At 36.7% G+C, this 18,352-nt stretch overlaps 2 protein-coding genes across 3 annotated transcripts in view; one reads left to right on the top strand and one right to left on the bottom strand.

The window, feature by feature from the left end:
• Nucleotides 1-13,150, bottom strand: part of LOC135633757 (BEACH domain-containing protein B-like) — a 55,026-nt gene extending 41,876 nt beyond the window's left edge. Inside the window, exons 1-7 of one of the 2 annotated variants that reach the window (XM_065143633.1) lie at nt 12,965-13,150; nt 11,935-12,178; nt 10,251-10,314; nt 6,260-6,467; nt 5,374-5,550; nt 3,676-3,996; nt 1,250-1,472 (exon numbers count right to left, since the gene is read on the bottom strand). In XM_065143633.1, coding sequence (XP_064999705.1) covers nt 1,250-1,472; nt 3,676-3,996; nt 5,374-5,550; nt 6,260-6,467; nt 10,251-10,314; nt 11,935-12,056 — 1,115 coding nt within the window. In that variant the 5' untranslated portion in view covers nt 12,057-12,178; nt 12,965-13,150. The remainder of the gene's footprint in view (nt 1-1,249; nt 1,473-3,675; nt 3,997-5,373; nt 5,551-6,259; nt 6,468-10,250; nt 10,315-11,934; nt 12,179-12,964) is intronic. The other variant, XM_065143634.1, reaches the window with a different exon arrangement.
• Nucleotides 13,151-17,109: 3,959 nt separating this feature from the next.
• Nucleotides 17,110-18,013, top strand: LOC135632705 (protein TIFY 5A-like). The gene is made up of 3 exons (XM_065141410.1): nt 17,110-17,418; nt 17,483-17,585; nt 17,690-18,013. Exons 1-3 carry the CDS (start codon nt 17,147-17,149, stop codon nt 17,894-17,896), a joined length of 582 nt encoding a protein of 193 aa, XP_064997482.1. The 5' UTR covers nt 17,110-17,146; the 3' UTR covers nt 17,897-18,013.
• The last annotated feature ends 339 nt before the right edge of the window (nt 18,014-18,352 follow it).

An 18,352-nucleotide genomic window follows, 5' to 3' on the forward strand; every position in this document is an offset into this window, starting at 1 on the left:
AAAAGAGGTGAAAACATTAATATTTGTGGTACGAGGAAAGGTAGAGGAAGACCTAAAAAGACCTTAATGAAAATTATAAATTAATATCTAAATACTTCAAGCTTAACTAAATATATGACTCTTTACGAATCTCGATGGCGACAAAAGATCCATATAGTCAACCCCAAATAGTTGGTACTTGCGACTTTGTTGTTGTTGTTGTAAAAGTTAAACTATTTATTAAGTTGTCTTTCAAATATGTAATGGCAAATTTTAACTAACTCAAAGCATAGATACCTTGCAAACAACCAACCTTCTACCATAGCATAATTTGCACATGTCATAACTGATTTATCAGATAGGTGATGAAAAAAGTTTTTGTTTTTTGGTAGGACAAATAGTGATATGGAAATTGCATTGCAGGGTGGACAATACATGAAAGTTATCCATTGCTGATCAGAAACCCAACCACATTCAGTAATTGTGTTTTATAAGTATTTATGACATAGTACTACACATCTACCAAAGTTGTGCTTCCGTTATATTAAATCCTACAAATATATAAGCACTATTTATTACATTATGCTCAAACTCACAATTGATTCACAAGAAAATTAACTATAAAAAATTTGGTTAGAGGACAACGCTTAGGGATTCAAGCAACATTGAAGTCCCATTCGGAATATCAGATCCCTTTATTGTTCTTATATTCCAAGTTGATTGTACTATCTTATACTTGAAACTGTGTAAAACGTCAAAAAAAAGCTTCTAAGCTGCCAAACATCCTAGTAATGCTCTGTGGCTAAATTGTTCGTTATCAATTCCATCTTGCTAATGTAAATGCATGCTTTGTAATAGGAGCCACGAAACCTATCTTCAGTAAATATCAGTGGTCAAATTGCTTTAACAAAAGTTCAGCAACAATTATTTAACAAACTGAATCAAACTTCCTTTGTCGAGGTTTTAGACTGTTTGCCAGGAAGCATGGTGCATTAAGCACAACAGCAGAAAAGAGTATGAAAATTACATTCATCACAAAATGGACACTGAATTTCATTAAAATATTTCTATGATTTCAAGGTAAACAAGAAACACTTTTTTCAGATAAGTGAACACAAGCAATCATAGGAAAAAGGAAATAATTAATAGACCCCCAAAGAATTTGCAGGCATGGGAAGCCTCGTAGTATTGCTATAGAACAAATAAAGTAAAAATAGAACAAAGTTCCTAAAGCCACAACAATCCATCGAATGAAAAATTAGGGAACTACCTATCATCTCCACAAAGAATTATGCTCTTTGAAAAGGAAAAATTGCTTGATGGAAGTCCAAGCCCATCCAATAAAACATCAAGACCCCCGATACTTCTAAAATGATTCTGTGCCCGTGGATTTTCAGAGAGAGCTGATTTTAGAGTTACCAGAGTCAAATAATGGAGGGATAAGTCAGTCCACTGTTGTTTCAGATTCAGTCTTCTAATAACCCGTAAAAGCTCTGCAAGAAGTCAATGGAGTTGTAAAGATGATTATCTACACCAACAATTCCATGGACATTTGCAGACTAATGCTATAGGCAAATGCTTAGTATTGCTTTTTTTTTTATGCTCAGTATTGCTGCATGTGCCTTTATACACACTGAACTTTCTATTCCATCTATCATACAAAACATCATTTGCAATAAACTTAAAAGGACAGAAAAAGCATCATTAAGAATTAGTTCATTCATCACATACTTCCTGTAACATTCTAGACTCTTGCTGTAGTGTTAAAAAAAGGATAGAGGTATTTAGTTAATAATCAATCATCAATTAATCCTTTTTGGTTCCTCGCTTGATCAAATATTATGCCAAACGCCTTTCATGTCAAAGAGATTGGTAAAATTGGGAGTGCCATTCATGGCACTCCTTTGGTGTTACCACACAAGGGAGGGTGTTCCATAAGAACCCAGTCATCTTTCTTCCATTAACATTCTTCCTTGGCACCCCATCAGTAGTTCCTCCAGTGCTCGCAATTGCCCAGGTTTTCTACACTACTTTTCTGGGAGGCAAAAAACCTTAAAAATATATTTCTGGAGGGACATCCCTCCTTCTCTATTATTTGCAAGCAATATATATAAAAAGAGAAGAGTCTTCTTATGGACAAGGAGAAATTAATGTTTGTTTGCTTTTTGTTATCTCACTGTTATACTAGTGACTGTTTTAGTGGGTATGCCAAACTTCATTGTCAGAAGATAAAGGAACATGGCCATTGTTGCATGCTTTCATATGTTGTCTTACTCTTATCATCCAAACAAAATTCATCAATTTACTGTCACAAATCAAGTTACATTGCTTGCTTAATATTTCACACTACCAGAAGTGCTTGGTCATTTACATCCAGCCTATTTGCTTAAAATGAATCACCGTTTCAGTATATTTTAGAAGCTTTTAACAACTGCAAGAATTTTAAATTTTCCCTCATCTATCATCTTCTCAACCTAATATGAACCAAGATTAAAAGATCAACTGTAACATTAGGTTTTAAGGTTAGAGACAATGGATCGTTGTTAAGTCAATTTAATCAAAGCAAGGACCAGTTTTCTTTCTACTAGTGATAATCTTATTAATTTTCAGATCTATTATACAGGTTGAACCACAAAAGTGCAAAGAATTTACAACTAATTCAAGATCAGAATTTCAGTCATATCCAGTTAGAAACTTCTTGTTAGACAAGTTTGCGAAGTTCTAAGTTGATTAGAAAAAGCTAACTCTAAAATTAAAACAGTTATAGGTACACAAGAATTCTTTTAGATTTACAATACCTGGCGGTCCTGGCCTGTCATGTTTAGTGAGAGAATAACAGGGATTAATATGAACTATGAATTCATCAAAATTGCATGTGAGATCTGATCAAATTATTCTACTTGTGGCAAACTCCATATCCTTTTGTCTCATTTTTCTCTCTCTCCTACTTGAAATACTAATATTCCTGTGCCTTGTGGTCCCTAATGACCTGAAGCAAAATCATCCTTGAACAATTCCTTTTCTTAAGATTCATCTAGTTTCCTCTAATATTCTCTTTTTATAAGGCATCTTGTTCATGTTTTTTCCTTATTTTTCTCTCCATATCTATTTAAGACATAAAGCACAGATTCAAAATATTAACGAACAGTTCTCTTGCCATATAATTGATAATAGGTGTTGTTCAGCATGTTTATTTGTAGATGTTTTCAAGAATTCAAAACTTCACAAATTTTCTGCTTGTGAAGAACTATATTATGTCCTGTAGCAGTTGCATGCCATTGAATCTTTCAATGTTTTATCATAATATGCCTTTCTGGGATTTCAGCTTATAGTATAATATTTCCTATTATCTTCTTCTGCTGATTAACAAATATAAATATATAGAAAGACATTTTATAGACAATTTCTCAAGTGAACAAAAGAAAACCAACTAGAACATCCTAAAGATCTAAATTATACTTCCGTTCCTGATAATAGTAAACTAAGGCCTGTTTTAAAAAGTAACATATAGATTTGTACATTCAGAAAAGGATGAGATTTTTCATTGGAGTTTATCAGCTCAACTAATCCATCAAAACTATCTATGCTGACAATATACAAACTTCTGCAGCAAGCATAAGGTTTTAAAACACACAAAGTAAACAGCATACTAGAAAAAAACAGGAAAACAAATAACCTGAAGAAAGCATACCTTACCTACTAACCAATTGACACCACCTGCTTCCATCACCATAACAATTGCCTTTTGCTGCCAAAGAAGTCTTGTCTCAGAGACTAAGCTCTTTGGACCACTTGAAGAAACATCATGTGGATTCTTCTTCGAAGACATATGTGAAACACCATCCACAAACTGAGTCTTCTCGGTTCCAAGAGTATGCAACTCCATGAAACTAAAAATTATTGAAACAACATAGACTAGTATCTTTTGCAAAATTCCTATCTTCTCTAGTCCAGAACTTGACAAGTGTTCATCTACTGGAAGTGCACTTGTTAAAGTTTTAAGCTTGACAACTGCAGCTGAACGTATCGAAATCTGATGTTAGAGACGGATCAGCTTTCCGAGAATATGCATATTAGCCTAGTAATAAGTTTTACGTGATCATGCAACATATTATAGAAGGCAGAATGATGATATTTATATATTTGAGTTCATAAAAAGGAAAGACAGCTATTTCAATAATGAAAGACAGAAAATTTGAAAATGGGCTACTAAACACTGATCACAAAGTTCATTCAAAAGCATATTCACATGTCACCATTTTTGGTAAAATAAACTTTGAGAATAACTAGCTAGCAGATTCTAAATATCATAGTTGACATTTAAATTATTTTATACAAGAAGCTGAAATACAGACCAAGACATCCACCTCTATCAGCATCATGTTGTAGATTTATAAAATCAGCATCATCATCTGATATCGGTGATGTTCAACAGCAAGGTACAAAAGGTATTACAGTATCAAGGACCTGAGCACCAGTCCGCATCACATGCTTTACTGTATACTGGTATGTACAGCTGGAAACACAATGTTAAAGTTGCATGTGTCAATATAATTCAACAAGGTTCCAATGCTGAGTACTGCACCATGTACAGGTTCCTTCTTGGGTGTTACAGAACCAGCATGCTATTGTATATCAGATGATACAGGCCAAAACCCAAAAAAAAGGAAACAGAGGAAATGCTGAAAAAAAGGTTCTTGCCTCCTCATCTTCCCACTTCTCTTTCTCTCATAATTCTCTTCCATTTAGGTCACATTTGTCGCAAACTCTTGAATCCTCAAGAGTTAGATGCTTACAATAAGGACTTCAGGCTTTAGTTCATACTGAACCAGGGAGTATATCAATTAGCCTGGTTTGGCCCAGCTTTGATGTCAAAAGGCAAAGCACAGTATGCAGACTGGTTTACCATTGTTCCCTGGCATTTAGGGCATCCCAAATAAAAAGGTGGTCCATGACTGACCCTCAATCTCAGACCAATATTTACCACCCATATCGTGTGATAGACTATGACATTTGGTTCCATCTGTGTTGCTTGGTAACTATGAATCAATATACAAACCAATTGTGTGCACACACTGGTATTTTGAACTAATCAATGTATTGACTCAACTGGATAGAGGTGCTAGTCATAAGAAAATGAGATAGCTTTTTATATATATATTTAGTCCACGTGATTCTACGTCCACTATAAATCCGAAACACTGTGCTAGTAAGCTTATCAAGCCAGGTGGTAAACTATATGGTGCAAGATTACATCAACAAAGTATGGTGTAAGCTTAAAATTTATGATGTAACTCAAGTATGAGACAAATTCAATTAATTGTCTAACATAGTATTTTAAAAACATAATGTGCTGAAGAACATTAAGGTAGAAAGACTTCATATTCCAGATACCTTTCAAAAGAGCAGTGATCTTTTGCACCCCTCCATAATAGCTAAATACTTTACAATTGTGCATTGAGCGAGTTAAAATTGTGAGACAATTCAAAGCAAGTAATGCATCAGTGCTAAAAACAAAGTTTCCTGGTGGCTCCGAAGGATCATCATTAACTTGCCCAGCATTATTCTTCACTAAGAAATCAAAAAATTCACAATTAGGTTACTTAAAAATTACATATACATGAGTGATTAGATTAACCATAAAACAAAATTTGAGAAAAATTAGTCAGCATGGTTCAGTATTAAATAAAATAAAGCTACAGATTATATGTCCAAATCCATATTAGATATTTAGCCATAAAAATCATGAATGTGCATCATTCTCCTACATGCATATAATGTTTTATATGACTATAGAACATTATGGAAGGAGAGTTCAGAAGAAAATGATGTGCAAATTAAGTAGAGAAGTCTCGATGTTTAACAGATAATGCAATGTCATGCTTCAGAAGTCAGACCAGCATGTAGAATGAAACAGCATTCAAGAAATCATACAATGATCTGGCAAAAGACACATTAAGGTCTCGATCACTAGCAGTAGTTTTATGATAAAACTTTTATCAACATTCAAAGCTTAAGTTATTCATAAACCAAATTTTGTGTGCATGACAATAACTAAATGACCATGAAAAATGAAATGTAGAAATAAAATTGTATTCTGGACAAGTCATTGGGAATGACTATATTAGCAAAAGCAAGACAAGTGGCAGAAACATGAGGCCACAAAGAGAGAATGCTACGCATACATCTTAAACTGGATGATTTTGAAACCATGCTTATGCAGCTATATGCAGAATTTAAATGCAATTCACATATCTTAAAACAGAAATTTTCCACTTACAATCTGTGAGAAGAGATGTTATACGGGCAATTTCTTGGATTATAATTAGAGAAACCTCAGATGGATGACCAACAGAGCAACCAAGAATTATATCATCTGGTCCAGATGCCCGCTGCACTGAGAACTGTCCATTATGCACAGGCTTCCAATTTTCATACATTTCTATGAATTGCATGAGAAAAGTTTGCAACAATTTCCTTTTTTCAGCCTAGACAACCCAAAAGAAGCATAAAAAGGAATAAGATTACTGAAACATTTAAGTCAGTGTATTCTAACAAGTTCTCAATCTAATTAGAAGTTCACTAAGTAATCAAGAGAGCAATTCTACTTGGTGCCTCTCTACTCAATTAAATTGCTATGGACATGAACCACATAACAAAAGTATCCAAAGTTCAGAAATTAACCACCGAAAGATGGCTTCAGCCCTTTTAGCACAAATAAAAAAAGAAAATGTAAAAGAAAAGTCAACCATCCAAGTAGAATCTTTAATTAAGTCAGCCATGCAGAAATCAAATTAATATTGGATTAACTAATGTCTCTATACCCCAATAACGAAAAAATAAAGATCTTCTTATTTGTTTAAAAGAAAACAACAAGATAACTACTTCATCTAGCAAAGGATACCAGAAAATAAACACAGAAGTTTCAATATAAACCATTAATAGGATAACTTGCAGACAATATACAGTGATATCCATACCAAGAGAAAAATCGTTTATCTTAAGAAAATTGTACGTGTTATAATAAGCTACAGGTGCATATTCATTGATATATGGGCGGCAAAAAAGTGTCCAACTTTCCGTGGTTAGGTGCACAAAGCACTTTAAGCTCAACAACATTGGTAATTCATCTCTCCAGGCTAGGTTTTTTTTTTCATACAAAAATATAACAAAAGTAAATATAGTATATGTTGCGAAACACAGTCACATTTCTATAATGTTCTAGAAATGTGAGTGTATTTTACAACATGGACTATAATTAAAATAAATGGTGTTTCACAATCTAAAGTTTTAAATGTATAAATGCCACATCTATATTTAATTTGCACCATGTAAGCAAGAATTGTATCTCCATCCTCCTCTTCAAATTTGATGCAAAACAGATTGCTGTGGTGGTATAAACCCATGCTCTGATATGATATAGCATCAGCAGTCTAAGATAGCATACCAATGCAGTAAAACAACCAGATCAATGAAAAAAGAATACGGGGCAAGGGAGAGAGGAGAATATGAATTGGAAGAACAAGGTCAGAAGCCAGAGGAAACAAACATGATAGAGAGAGAAAGAAGATAAGACCAATACAGACTTAAAAAAACATTGTTACTTCATTCAAAATATATATTATATCATTTTGCCTGTAAGACCTTACTTAGAGATGAACCATTCAACTACTACTACAATTGGATAAGGACTATCTTATCATCTCCCCATTCAAACTCATGTAAACTTTCTAAAAATAAAATTTATTCCTATTAGTTAGAATATGTTGTCATCAAATGATTAAGCCCAACATTTATATGAATACTAAAAATACTCCAAACTCCCTAAAAAAGTCTAACTTGAACTCTTAACACACTAAAACTTGACTCCTGGTATGGATGCATAACGATTGCTTAGCAAATTACTTAATCATTTTATCTCAAGTGCTAGCATCTCTCCATGCTATGTTTAAAATCGATAATTTGATATTGTGTTTGTAGAACATAGTACACATTGATAATTTACATAACTAGGCATCTTCAAAAGTTACGGACATTTCAATTTCTTGGGGAATTAGGGACCCTAAGATGAGTTTATCAACAATGATCTTCCTTCAAGTAAGAAGAAAAACACCACGAGTTTCTACAAAAAAAAATGTCCTAAAACCTTTGACCATAAATTTGGTTGGACAAATTCCCAAAAAAAGCCCCTAGTTTTTGAGAAATTCCCGTAGAGCACACTTACTTCCAAAAAATTCCCGCATAACACCCTTTCTGTCCTACAAGACTATTTTGGCCCTTAGCTCCACCCCACCGACTACCGCCTCCTCCACTGGCCACCTCCGCACGTAAGCACCCCAACCTCTACCCTGGTTCGCCTCCCGCCTCCGCCCCCACGCCTCCATCCAAGGTCAACGGGAGGAGCTGAAGACAACAGTGGATGGGACGGAGGGCAGCCAAGGGCGAAGAGGACAGCCGAAGGGACAGAGGCAGGGGACAAAATCATCTTTTAGGAAAGCAGGGGTGTTCTATGAGAATTTTTTTAAATGGGAGTGCTCTGCAAGATTTTCTCAAAACTAAGGACTTTTTCCGAAAATTTATCCTATTTGGTTCAATATTTATCTACCACTTAGTTCGCTGCTAACACCAAAAAAGTGCAAACTAAAAGAGAAAGCACACATGCAGACTAAATAGAACCACAAACATTTGAGTACACTATATGAGAGTGCAAAGACCTTTTGTGCATGACATAAAACTTTCATATTTGTGTGCATGTTCAATTTGTGTAAACAGGACAAACACACCTAAATGACTACCCTTAACATCACCTGGTCTCCCTTTCAAATTAAGGCAGAACTACCAACACAGGCTGTAAACTAATCATATGGGAAACAGTTGATCATCACGAAAGTAGGTCTTCATGGTGATTGAGCCATCCTATCAATCCTTAATCGATGTCTTATGCATTTAAAGCTTGATGACCTAGACAGGTGTGCAGTATCATTTTACAAATAGTAGCAATCTATTCAGCAACCCAAAAGAGGACTAATAGAAGGATTATGTTTAAGTTGCACTGATAGTTACCGACACTTCATATACCATTCTGTTTCCAATATCCTTAACAACTATCTCGCTTGTTTTCTATATGTCATCAAGCATACACAAGGCTAGCTTATGGCCATCATACTACCAAGTTTTTTCTCTGATTGAGAAACATATAACCATACTAATAATAAGCATCAAATTCTTTACACTTTTTATGATTAAAAGGATACGGATGATATGATCAAAGTAAAATAGGAGCTATTCTAAAATAGGAGCTATTCACTTTTAACAATAATGCAGTAAACCTGAAAGGTATTAAGCAGAGTACAACAATGACAAAAGTAAGTTGAGATGTACCAACTATTTGGAGTCGACTATATGGATTTGTTGCTACCAATCCATTTATATAAATCAATAACACTCTACCTCTCATCATTTCATATATACTAATTATCTCAAATTTTCTAACTATAATACTTATATAAGTCTTCTCTGCTTAAATACCATCTTAAATGATTCTCCTTTGTTTTATCCTCTACTGATGTCATTAGCTTACTAAGCCTAAACCATAACCCATGTTAGAGTAATATACCCATCATAAACTTATAAGTCAATCCAAGTCTTCCAAGTCTTTGTCTACTTCCGATATTGGACTAAACTAGAGTATTACAATTGAAGCTACACCCCTAGTTGTTCATAAATGAAACCTTTTTTTTTCCCGATATTTTCTGTTACCTCCACACATCCAACTCAACATTCTCACATTAAGATGCAAAACAAAAAATAGGGACACAATGATAACCAATATAAAAAAAAGGTTGAGGTTTATATAATTATCTAAGAAAAACAAATCGATAAAGTACACAATAATTTAACATCATGAACAAATAACGAGTTCATACATATAAGCAGTGTCTGCCATACCGAATCGTACCACCCGGTACGGGTGGTACGTACCGGTCCGACAGGACAGCGGTACGCAGACCGCCTGGTACCGGTCCGCACTGTAGCATTGCTACAGTAGTACTGTAGCGCTCGGTACACAGTACCATACCAGTACCGAGCTTGAGTCAAAATACCGGTACGGTACAGTATTGCGAACCTTGCATATAAGTTCATTCTTCATTTTAGATGGCATAACCATATTATAGTTGAGTGGAGTATATACTATCACTAAAACTAAAAGGCATGTGTTATTAGACGTTAAACAAGAAAGCCCAACAACATGAACTAATGAACATGACTACCTTATCAATTGCATTCTCATATCTCTGCCAAAGTGTATTCAAAATGACTTCCTCACCAGCATCCCTACAACCACAGAAGAATAAGTTCTTAACAGATATTGTAGGCCAAACAAACATCTGCTTTCAATTAAGAATTTCAAAACACGCAAGAGAGACGAGGTATTTCTAGAAATAAAGATGTGTATGTGAAGCAAATTATGTTACCCAATCAATGGCAAAAATGATTCTATCAATTAAGAAGTCAAGGTCTATGCTGAACATCCTGTTACAGGGTTTTACACCAAATCAAATTAATGATAATATAATTAAGACCAATTTTGTCAAAGGAAGGTCTACATCAATGCATTGCCTTCTATTGAACATGAATACAGAGGTCAGGTCTGCTTAAACAAGGGGCAAAGCAGTATTCTGCTCCTTCAGTAAGAGTCTAAAACCAATGGAGTGGTGATTAAGGTTGTCTTAATACATCAAGAACAAGAATCAACCCTGCAAACAACTTATGTAACAATTGGTTTCACTTTCTAGTAATTTCCTTACAAGCTGCCTGCATCCCTTCTTGTCTTATCCAACAATAACATCAAAAAGTCCATATATCCATTCCACCAAAACTTTTACTCCTTCAAAAACAAGGCATCGATCATCTAAAACACGAAGTTCCAAATAGGTGTTAGGATGATAAGTGGGCTTGTTCCAACCGAATGTCAATGCCAATGAAACTATTTTCCCATCCACATCTATTTTCACTGGAACTACATGGATTATTTTTCAATTTTTCTTCCCACTTATTGCACACATCTTTACATAGAGAGGGCCCTACAGTCCACAGAATATCACATGCTGCCATATTATGTCACCCAAACTGGTCAAATACAAAGCAAGTCACCATCAAAAGTGAAAGCAATTTGAAAACAAAAAAAAAATCATATGCCCAACAAGCAATGATTGGAGTGTTGTAAGATATTATTTATATGCTCAAATTAGTTGGTGTTCTAGTAGTTATTTTCCCCATGTATATTCTTGTACGGATGCAAGGGGCAAAAAAAAAGAAATGCAGAATAAACAGTTGAATTGAGGAAGAAGACAATTATTTTCACAACTTGTAAAAGAAAACAATAAAATGAAAACAAGCAATGATAGTCTTAAGTCAAAAGTTTAAAAATGAAAATAACTACTAGAACACCAACTAATTTGAGCATATAAATAATATCTTACAACACTCCAATCAATAATACCTATGAGGAATTCGATGGCCTTGAGCACCTAACACAGGGTTGCCACCTTTCCAATATCCAACTATGAATGCAAATGACAGTATCAACAGTTACTGTACTTGTGATTTCATCAACGTAGGGCTTTCTCCACCTCTACACAAATATATCATAGATTTTTCCCTACTCCACTTAGTATTATTGTTCCAGAACTACAGATGTGACACCAGTAACTAATCTGGAAGATATATGTCTTCACTTGACCAAGAGGGTTTTTCTCCTACTTTATTTAGTGAACTTCACGAATTAAGAAACAGCAGGTGAAGAGAACACAGAAGCATTAAACTCATTTTTGTCCTTCCATTCTGCAGTAAGAAAAATACATAATTTTCTGTACTGAAATTCTAATTTTACAAACACAAGCCACAAACCATATCAATATCATAATCATGTAAAAGAGATCAGATAAAACTTACCCAAACCAAATCCTCGGAGAGGGAGCAGCAAACTTATCACCATGACCCGAGGTTCCACCTTCACTGGTTTGGCTGCTGGAAGATCTCCGAATGAGATCAGCAACGCCCTTCACAATGTTCATGCCTCGTGTCGTGACCTACGACACATCTAAACCTTCAAAGCCATTGAACAGAACAAATAAACTTTCTGCACATATTCCAAATCCTCTTGTTTACATCAACCGGCCGCCAACTGCTCATTCCCCTGCAACAAGAAGAACAAGAAACATTTGGAACCCTACAAACAAGAACTTGTGATGACAGACTAAATCATTTTAAATTTACATGTCCGGCATCAAAGGAAAATCAAGAACTCAAAACCATCAAGACCCAAATAGTTAGTAACAAATTCTGATGGATTTACACGACCCCCATACAAGAAAAATCAACAACCCTACATTCCAGATGCATGAAACCACCAACGCATAGATCGCTGCCAACTATTTGCGATAGATTAACCTGAGCCGCATGCAAGAAGGATCAAGAACCCTAGAATTCTCAGATGCAATAATACATCAATATCAAGATTGTCGATAACTACTGCGATGGGTTACTTTTCCCGTATCCAAGCAAGATCAAGAACCTCATAATTCTCAGCTGCAACAAACCATCAAGAATAAAATGGTCCGCATCTGATTGTGACGGATTTACTCATCTCGCATCCAAGAAAGATCGAGAATCCTAAAATTATCAGATGAACAAAGCTAACAACGCACGACTGCCGGTAACTACTTGTGATAGATTTAATCGCTCCGCATCGAAGAAAAATCAAGAACCCTAGAAATCTCAGATGCAAGAAAGCGCCGAGACCCTGATGGTTTTGTAATTAGCGAGCGATTGTTGGCAGATTAGGCAGTCTTGACATCGAGAGGGACAGAGATCGAGCGGAGAACAACTTCGATCGACATCTTGGCCTTGGGTCACGAAATCATAGCTCGAATACAGAAATGCACAGTCGGAATTCATCCAGAACGAAGACGGGAATACGAACCTGGCCTGATCTGTTCCGCCGCAAGAAAATCGCACCGAAATCTTGGGAGATCGGAGACCCACCGCTCCACCAGCTCCTCTCTTCGATCGCTAGCTGCGACAAGAAAAGCGACGGAGAAACGCCAAGACCGAAAAGACCGACGGATGGGAGATCGGAGATATATGAGCGAAGGATATAATATTATACGTAGCAGAGAAAGGAATTGCGTTTGACGAATGGATGGCGTGGTTTTATATCGGCCGATAAATGAGATTGTAACGGCCGAAAGTGATCTGATATTGTTTCGGATATGTGTGCAGGCCAATAAAATGGTACACCGCCACGCTCGTGGCAGCATCACATTGGTGCCTTCATAATTGCGGTTTTGGGACTGGTTATGGAGTAACGAATCGGTTGACATAAATTTGGTTAGCTCTGTCAGAATAGGTGCATGGCCATTCCATTTGCAAGCACGACCTATATCGATAGAGCCACTCCCAGCCTTTTTAATCAGATTAGGTCTCTCCGAGAAGCATGGATGGTCATCCACCGCGAGCATATCTTAAACAACGACACGGCTGCACGAGATCAGAGTGAGATCCGTACCTCTTTAACAAAGTACCCATTTTAAACTACACTAACTATAGGGACTAAAATGAGAAAATGCCGAAAAGCAAAAAAAAAGGGTTTTCAGCCACCGCCTCTTTCTGCCGTCTCTCGCTTGTACGAGATAGGGTCTCGGGTGATTGATCTGCTGTGATCAGAGGAGAAAAGAACAAGAGAACGAAGAAGAAGAAAGAAAGGGCTCGTGCAAGTGATCTGCACCAGAGGAAGAAGAAAGAGAAGAAAGAAAAAGAAAAAGAGAAAGAAGAGAAGGCAGAAAGGGGGGGGAGAGAGAGAGAGAGGAAAGGAAGAGACAAGATAGGGAGATGGCGTCGGCTGTGAGAACAGAGAAGACAGAAAAGAAGCGAAGGGAAGGAGGCGAATGGAAAGAAAGAAAGAGGAAGAGGTTTCGAGTGTCAGCGAGGAGAAGAGACAGAAGAAAAGAAGAAGTAGAAGAAAGAAAATAAAAAAAAATTAAGCAAAATGTATTGAGGATATACTTTTGTAAATACAAAAAAAATATTATGAATTAATTTAAATTATTTTTATTTTTATTAATTATATTTATGTTTTGGATGATGAGTCTTGATTTTTTTAATTAATTAAATATTTATATTTATAAAGGAAATAAAAAATAATAATAAATAATTATTTAATTAAAATAAGAAAAGAAAAAGAAAATATCAGAACTGGATATTTATATTGACGATACTTGATTCGACTAAGTATCCGATGGTTTCATTTAGTCTATTTTTAGAAGTATTAATTTATGTGTTTGATATTTGTAAAAGTATAGAATTTAATAATTAGATATTATTTTTATTATTTAAAAATATTTTATATGTATTTTTAACTGTTGTTATTTTATAGTTTATAGAAGCATATAGTTTTAACAGTTGTTATTATTTTATATGTATTTTTAACTTATTTGATTGCCATATTATAATGTAAATAATATTAGAAGGTGCGTGTCGCAAACGAGTCCCAGGCTCAATCCACTAATGCCACGTTTAAGCTCGGCCCGATCTGAGACGAGCCCAAATAAATCCATTTTGTTTCGATGATTAGCTCTTGGAGCAGAAATTATTAGTTGCTAAGTAGCATTTATGTACACCGAAATTTAGTGCCCGCCTCCAGTTTTTTGGGTCATACAATAATAATTTTATTTTAATTATTATTTGCTAAGCCAGCAGAAGATTACATTCGATTTTATTTTATTTTTTGGGTCATACAATAATAATTTCATTTTTGCTATAATTTAATGCTATTTTCTAATTTCTCGTGATCGACACGCCAATCCCCAAATTCCGCAGCGTGACATGGTCGGCTTTTGCTCGTGTCACGTGTCGTGGTCGAAAAAGCCGGCGACACTGGGCAGGAGCTTCACCCACAACATCCCAATCCAACACGTGATAGAAAGGAAAAACCAGATCATGGGAGTGGGTGGTGTACCGCCGCCCGATCCGGCACCCGCTCTTAGTGGCCGTGGGTCCCCCCTCGTCCTCTCCCGCAGGTGGTATCTTTCCACTGTTCCTTCCGTTTCCGTGAAACGACGGCGCGCAAAAAGCAACGTCGTCTGCGGAGGTCTCCCCGAAGAGCCGCTACAGTTGGCAAATGCTAAAAGTTTGGTCTGACACGCGTTCATTTGATGACGGGTAAGTGCCCAGTCGACTGACACGCGTCCGTTTGTGTGTCTGTCGCGATAGACAGAGAAGACACCACTACCCAAGAAACACATGGCGGGGTTTCGCCCCGTTATCTACCGGTCACCGTTTGGAAGCTAATAAATCTGATGTCCCAACCTGATCGACAAAGATACGGTAGATCAATTACTTGTTGATTTAGAACAATAGAGTCTATGAATTACCTACTGATTTAGTTCTTCGTTTATTTTAGGCTGTGGTCTAAATAGTTTGTGGTTATGTAATAAATAATTAGGTATGAAATCTTATTTGATATATTTTTATTTTTATTTATTAAATATATTTTTTAAAAATAAATATTTAGGATCATATTTGATCGGGTAAATAGTAATTCTAAAATTTATGTTATAAGAAAATGATTTAGATATATGACTAATTATAGATTATCTCTTATAATTAACTAATCTTATTATCCTAGTTCATATACTTTCGAAAGTTATATTAGATTTTTATTTTTTATATTTTATTTATGATAATACCTTGTTATATGCTGATTTTATTTCATTTTGATTTACCACTGAACAACTATGATATTTCTATTAACAGGACGACATAAGAAATAATTTAATTAAGTATTTCAGATTTAATATAACTTTTAAAGATATAGAGATTGGGATAGTAAAGATAATTAATTAAATAGGATAACATATAATTAGTCCTCTAAATATATGTATAAGCTTAAATATTTATTTTACCGTTTACTAAAAATATATATTTTTAAATAATATAAAAAATTAATTAAAAATACTATTATAAAAGGACAAATGCAGGATTTGAATTCTATGCTGTCATTATAAAGAATTTGATTTGGTGTGAATATGAACCCAAATCCAACATTTTTATCATGAGGAGGTTTGCATCTTAGTGCAACGTCTGCATCCGATCCGTCCCATCGTCGCTTGGCCTATAAAGTCTCCTATATCACAACTCAGATTAAGCTTTGGACGTTGTCATACGCATCAACACATGGACTGTAAAGTCAGATTAAGCTTTGGATGTTGAAAGCGAATCATACACATCGAAAGCACTGATCCATAAGATTATTCTTTGTGATTAAGTCCATCGACTACTCATGTATCTTAACAGAGAAAATAAGACATCGGAAGCCATCTTATATTCATAGAACAAAATTCTTCACGTATTCATCATCTTCTATTTGACAAAGAATAAAGTGTTCACAGATGTCCAAGTTCCACTGTTAAGCATGTCGAAATATCTGCATTCGATCATGTTTGTTGATCCATCTTATCCTTCACGGACACAATGTGCATAGGATGTCCTTGTCACTTGCGACTCACCGGACGAGATTTGCCACTTGATCTCTTCAATTAATGAGTCTCATGTTTGGATCATGAAATAAATGTGTGTTTGAACCCACACTTTATATGATGAAGTGATAGCAGCTGGCATGTAGTTATAGCAGAAGTCATAGAGAAAAAGACATGACATGACACAGGATGATTGCGCACCGTATATCAATCAACGGCTCAACTTCCCCCATCAAGTAGAGTTAAATACGCAGAAGAACAATAACAATTATCCATATATCTTATGGGTTCCCAAATCCACCATATAAAATTGCTCTAATTTTCTTCCTCGGTCTCACAAGAATCCTGTGATTGTTTCGACTTCCATCTGTTGTTGTGGAGTTTCTGTTTCACGTTTCACGTTTCGTGTAGTTTCCCTCATTCCAGAAGACATTGATCAGCGGTGCAGTAAACCAAAAGGACCGAAAGGCTTCTTCGTCACGTCGAAGCAGAAAACACGAGCAGCAAACAGCGTGTCGGGGAACAAAAGAAAGAAGAATACGACCCATGAAAGCACCGCTTGTTCTACACCTCGGCGAGGGATCAAATCACATGCCCACTTCTCGCCGGTCCAGCAATTATTTCCGCACATGAGGAACTCGTGCACTTCCTCCGCTCCCCCTCCCAAAGCCAATCTCGTAACGCACACACTGCACACGTTATATAAGACCATCTCCTTCCTCCCCACCCGGCCATCTCTTAGACCGTCAAGGGTTGATCCTTGCACCATGACTGCCACTAATCTTCTTCTGTTTGTATCCCTGGGAAGTATCGATCACTGTGACACCGAGCTGAGCCTCAGCCCCGGCGGCGTGTATCATCGCCACTCTTCCTACTCCGACACCTCTGCCAGTTCAAGCAGGTATCGCTGCTCGATTCTTGTTTGTGCTTACCACTGGATCTGAACTCTCTCTGCGATGACGTAGAGTGGAGGAGAAGGCAGCCGGGAAAGCACCACAGCCGCCAGAGCAGCAGATTACCATGTTCTACAATGGTCAGATCTGGGTCTGCGACGTGACGGAGATTCAGGTATGGAACAGAGGCGTTGCAGAGAGACCGGAACTCGACGCATGAATATAACTCGTGTCGTGTTTCGGAAGCTTTGGGTTGCTCATCGCTGAGAGGTGTTGCAGGCGAGAGCCATCATAAACTCGGCCAAGCGGGAGATGGAGGACGTGGAGGCTCAGAAACAGAGCAGCCGACGACAGGGCTCGTCGTTTCCTCCTCCGGACGCGACGCCGTCTGCGCCGACACGGCCGCCGCCGCTTCTGAATCGAAGCCTGTCGATGAAGCGATCGCTGCAGAGGTTTCTGCAGAACAGGAAGACGAGGGCCGTATAGTCCTCCCCTTACAGCCATCATCACGAAACTGCCATCTGAACTTGTTTGCTGCACGGTTGTTGTATTGGCTCTTTGTTCTCCAGTTAATATGGACTTTGATGGATTCATGTTCGTGCAGTGCTATTCTCTTGAGAGGTTGATAGCGATCGATGACGACGGCTATACGTGGAATATAAATCACGCTATAAATTATAGCCAGAAGAAATCATTCCTCATTGATTGAATGATGCTGTTTGATTGGGTCAACAGCGCGGGTTCGGGTTGGTTAATCCGGTCCGACCACAATGAACTTGATATCTGAAGTAAATTATGTTGTTTGGTTGGGTCAATACGCTGGGATCGGGTTCGGGTTGGTTAATCCGGTCCGACCACAATGAACTCGAAAGCGCGGCCAAATCCGACCGCGATGAACCTAATCGCAACCGATGGATCCGAATCGGACAGGCTGACCACAAC

This window comes from Musa acuminata, chromosome BXJ3-3 (assembly GCF_036884655.1).
Source record: "Musa acuminata AAA Group cultivar baxijiao chromosome BXJ3-3, Cavendish_Baxijiao_AAA, whole genome shotgun sequence".
Taxonomy (NCBI): Eukaryota; Viridiplantae; Streptophyta; class Magnoliopsida; order Zingiberales; family Musaceae; genus Musa; species Musa acuminata.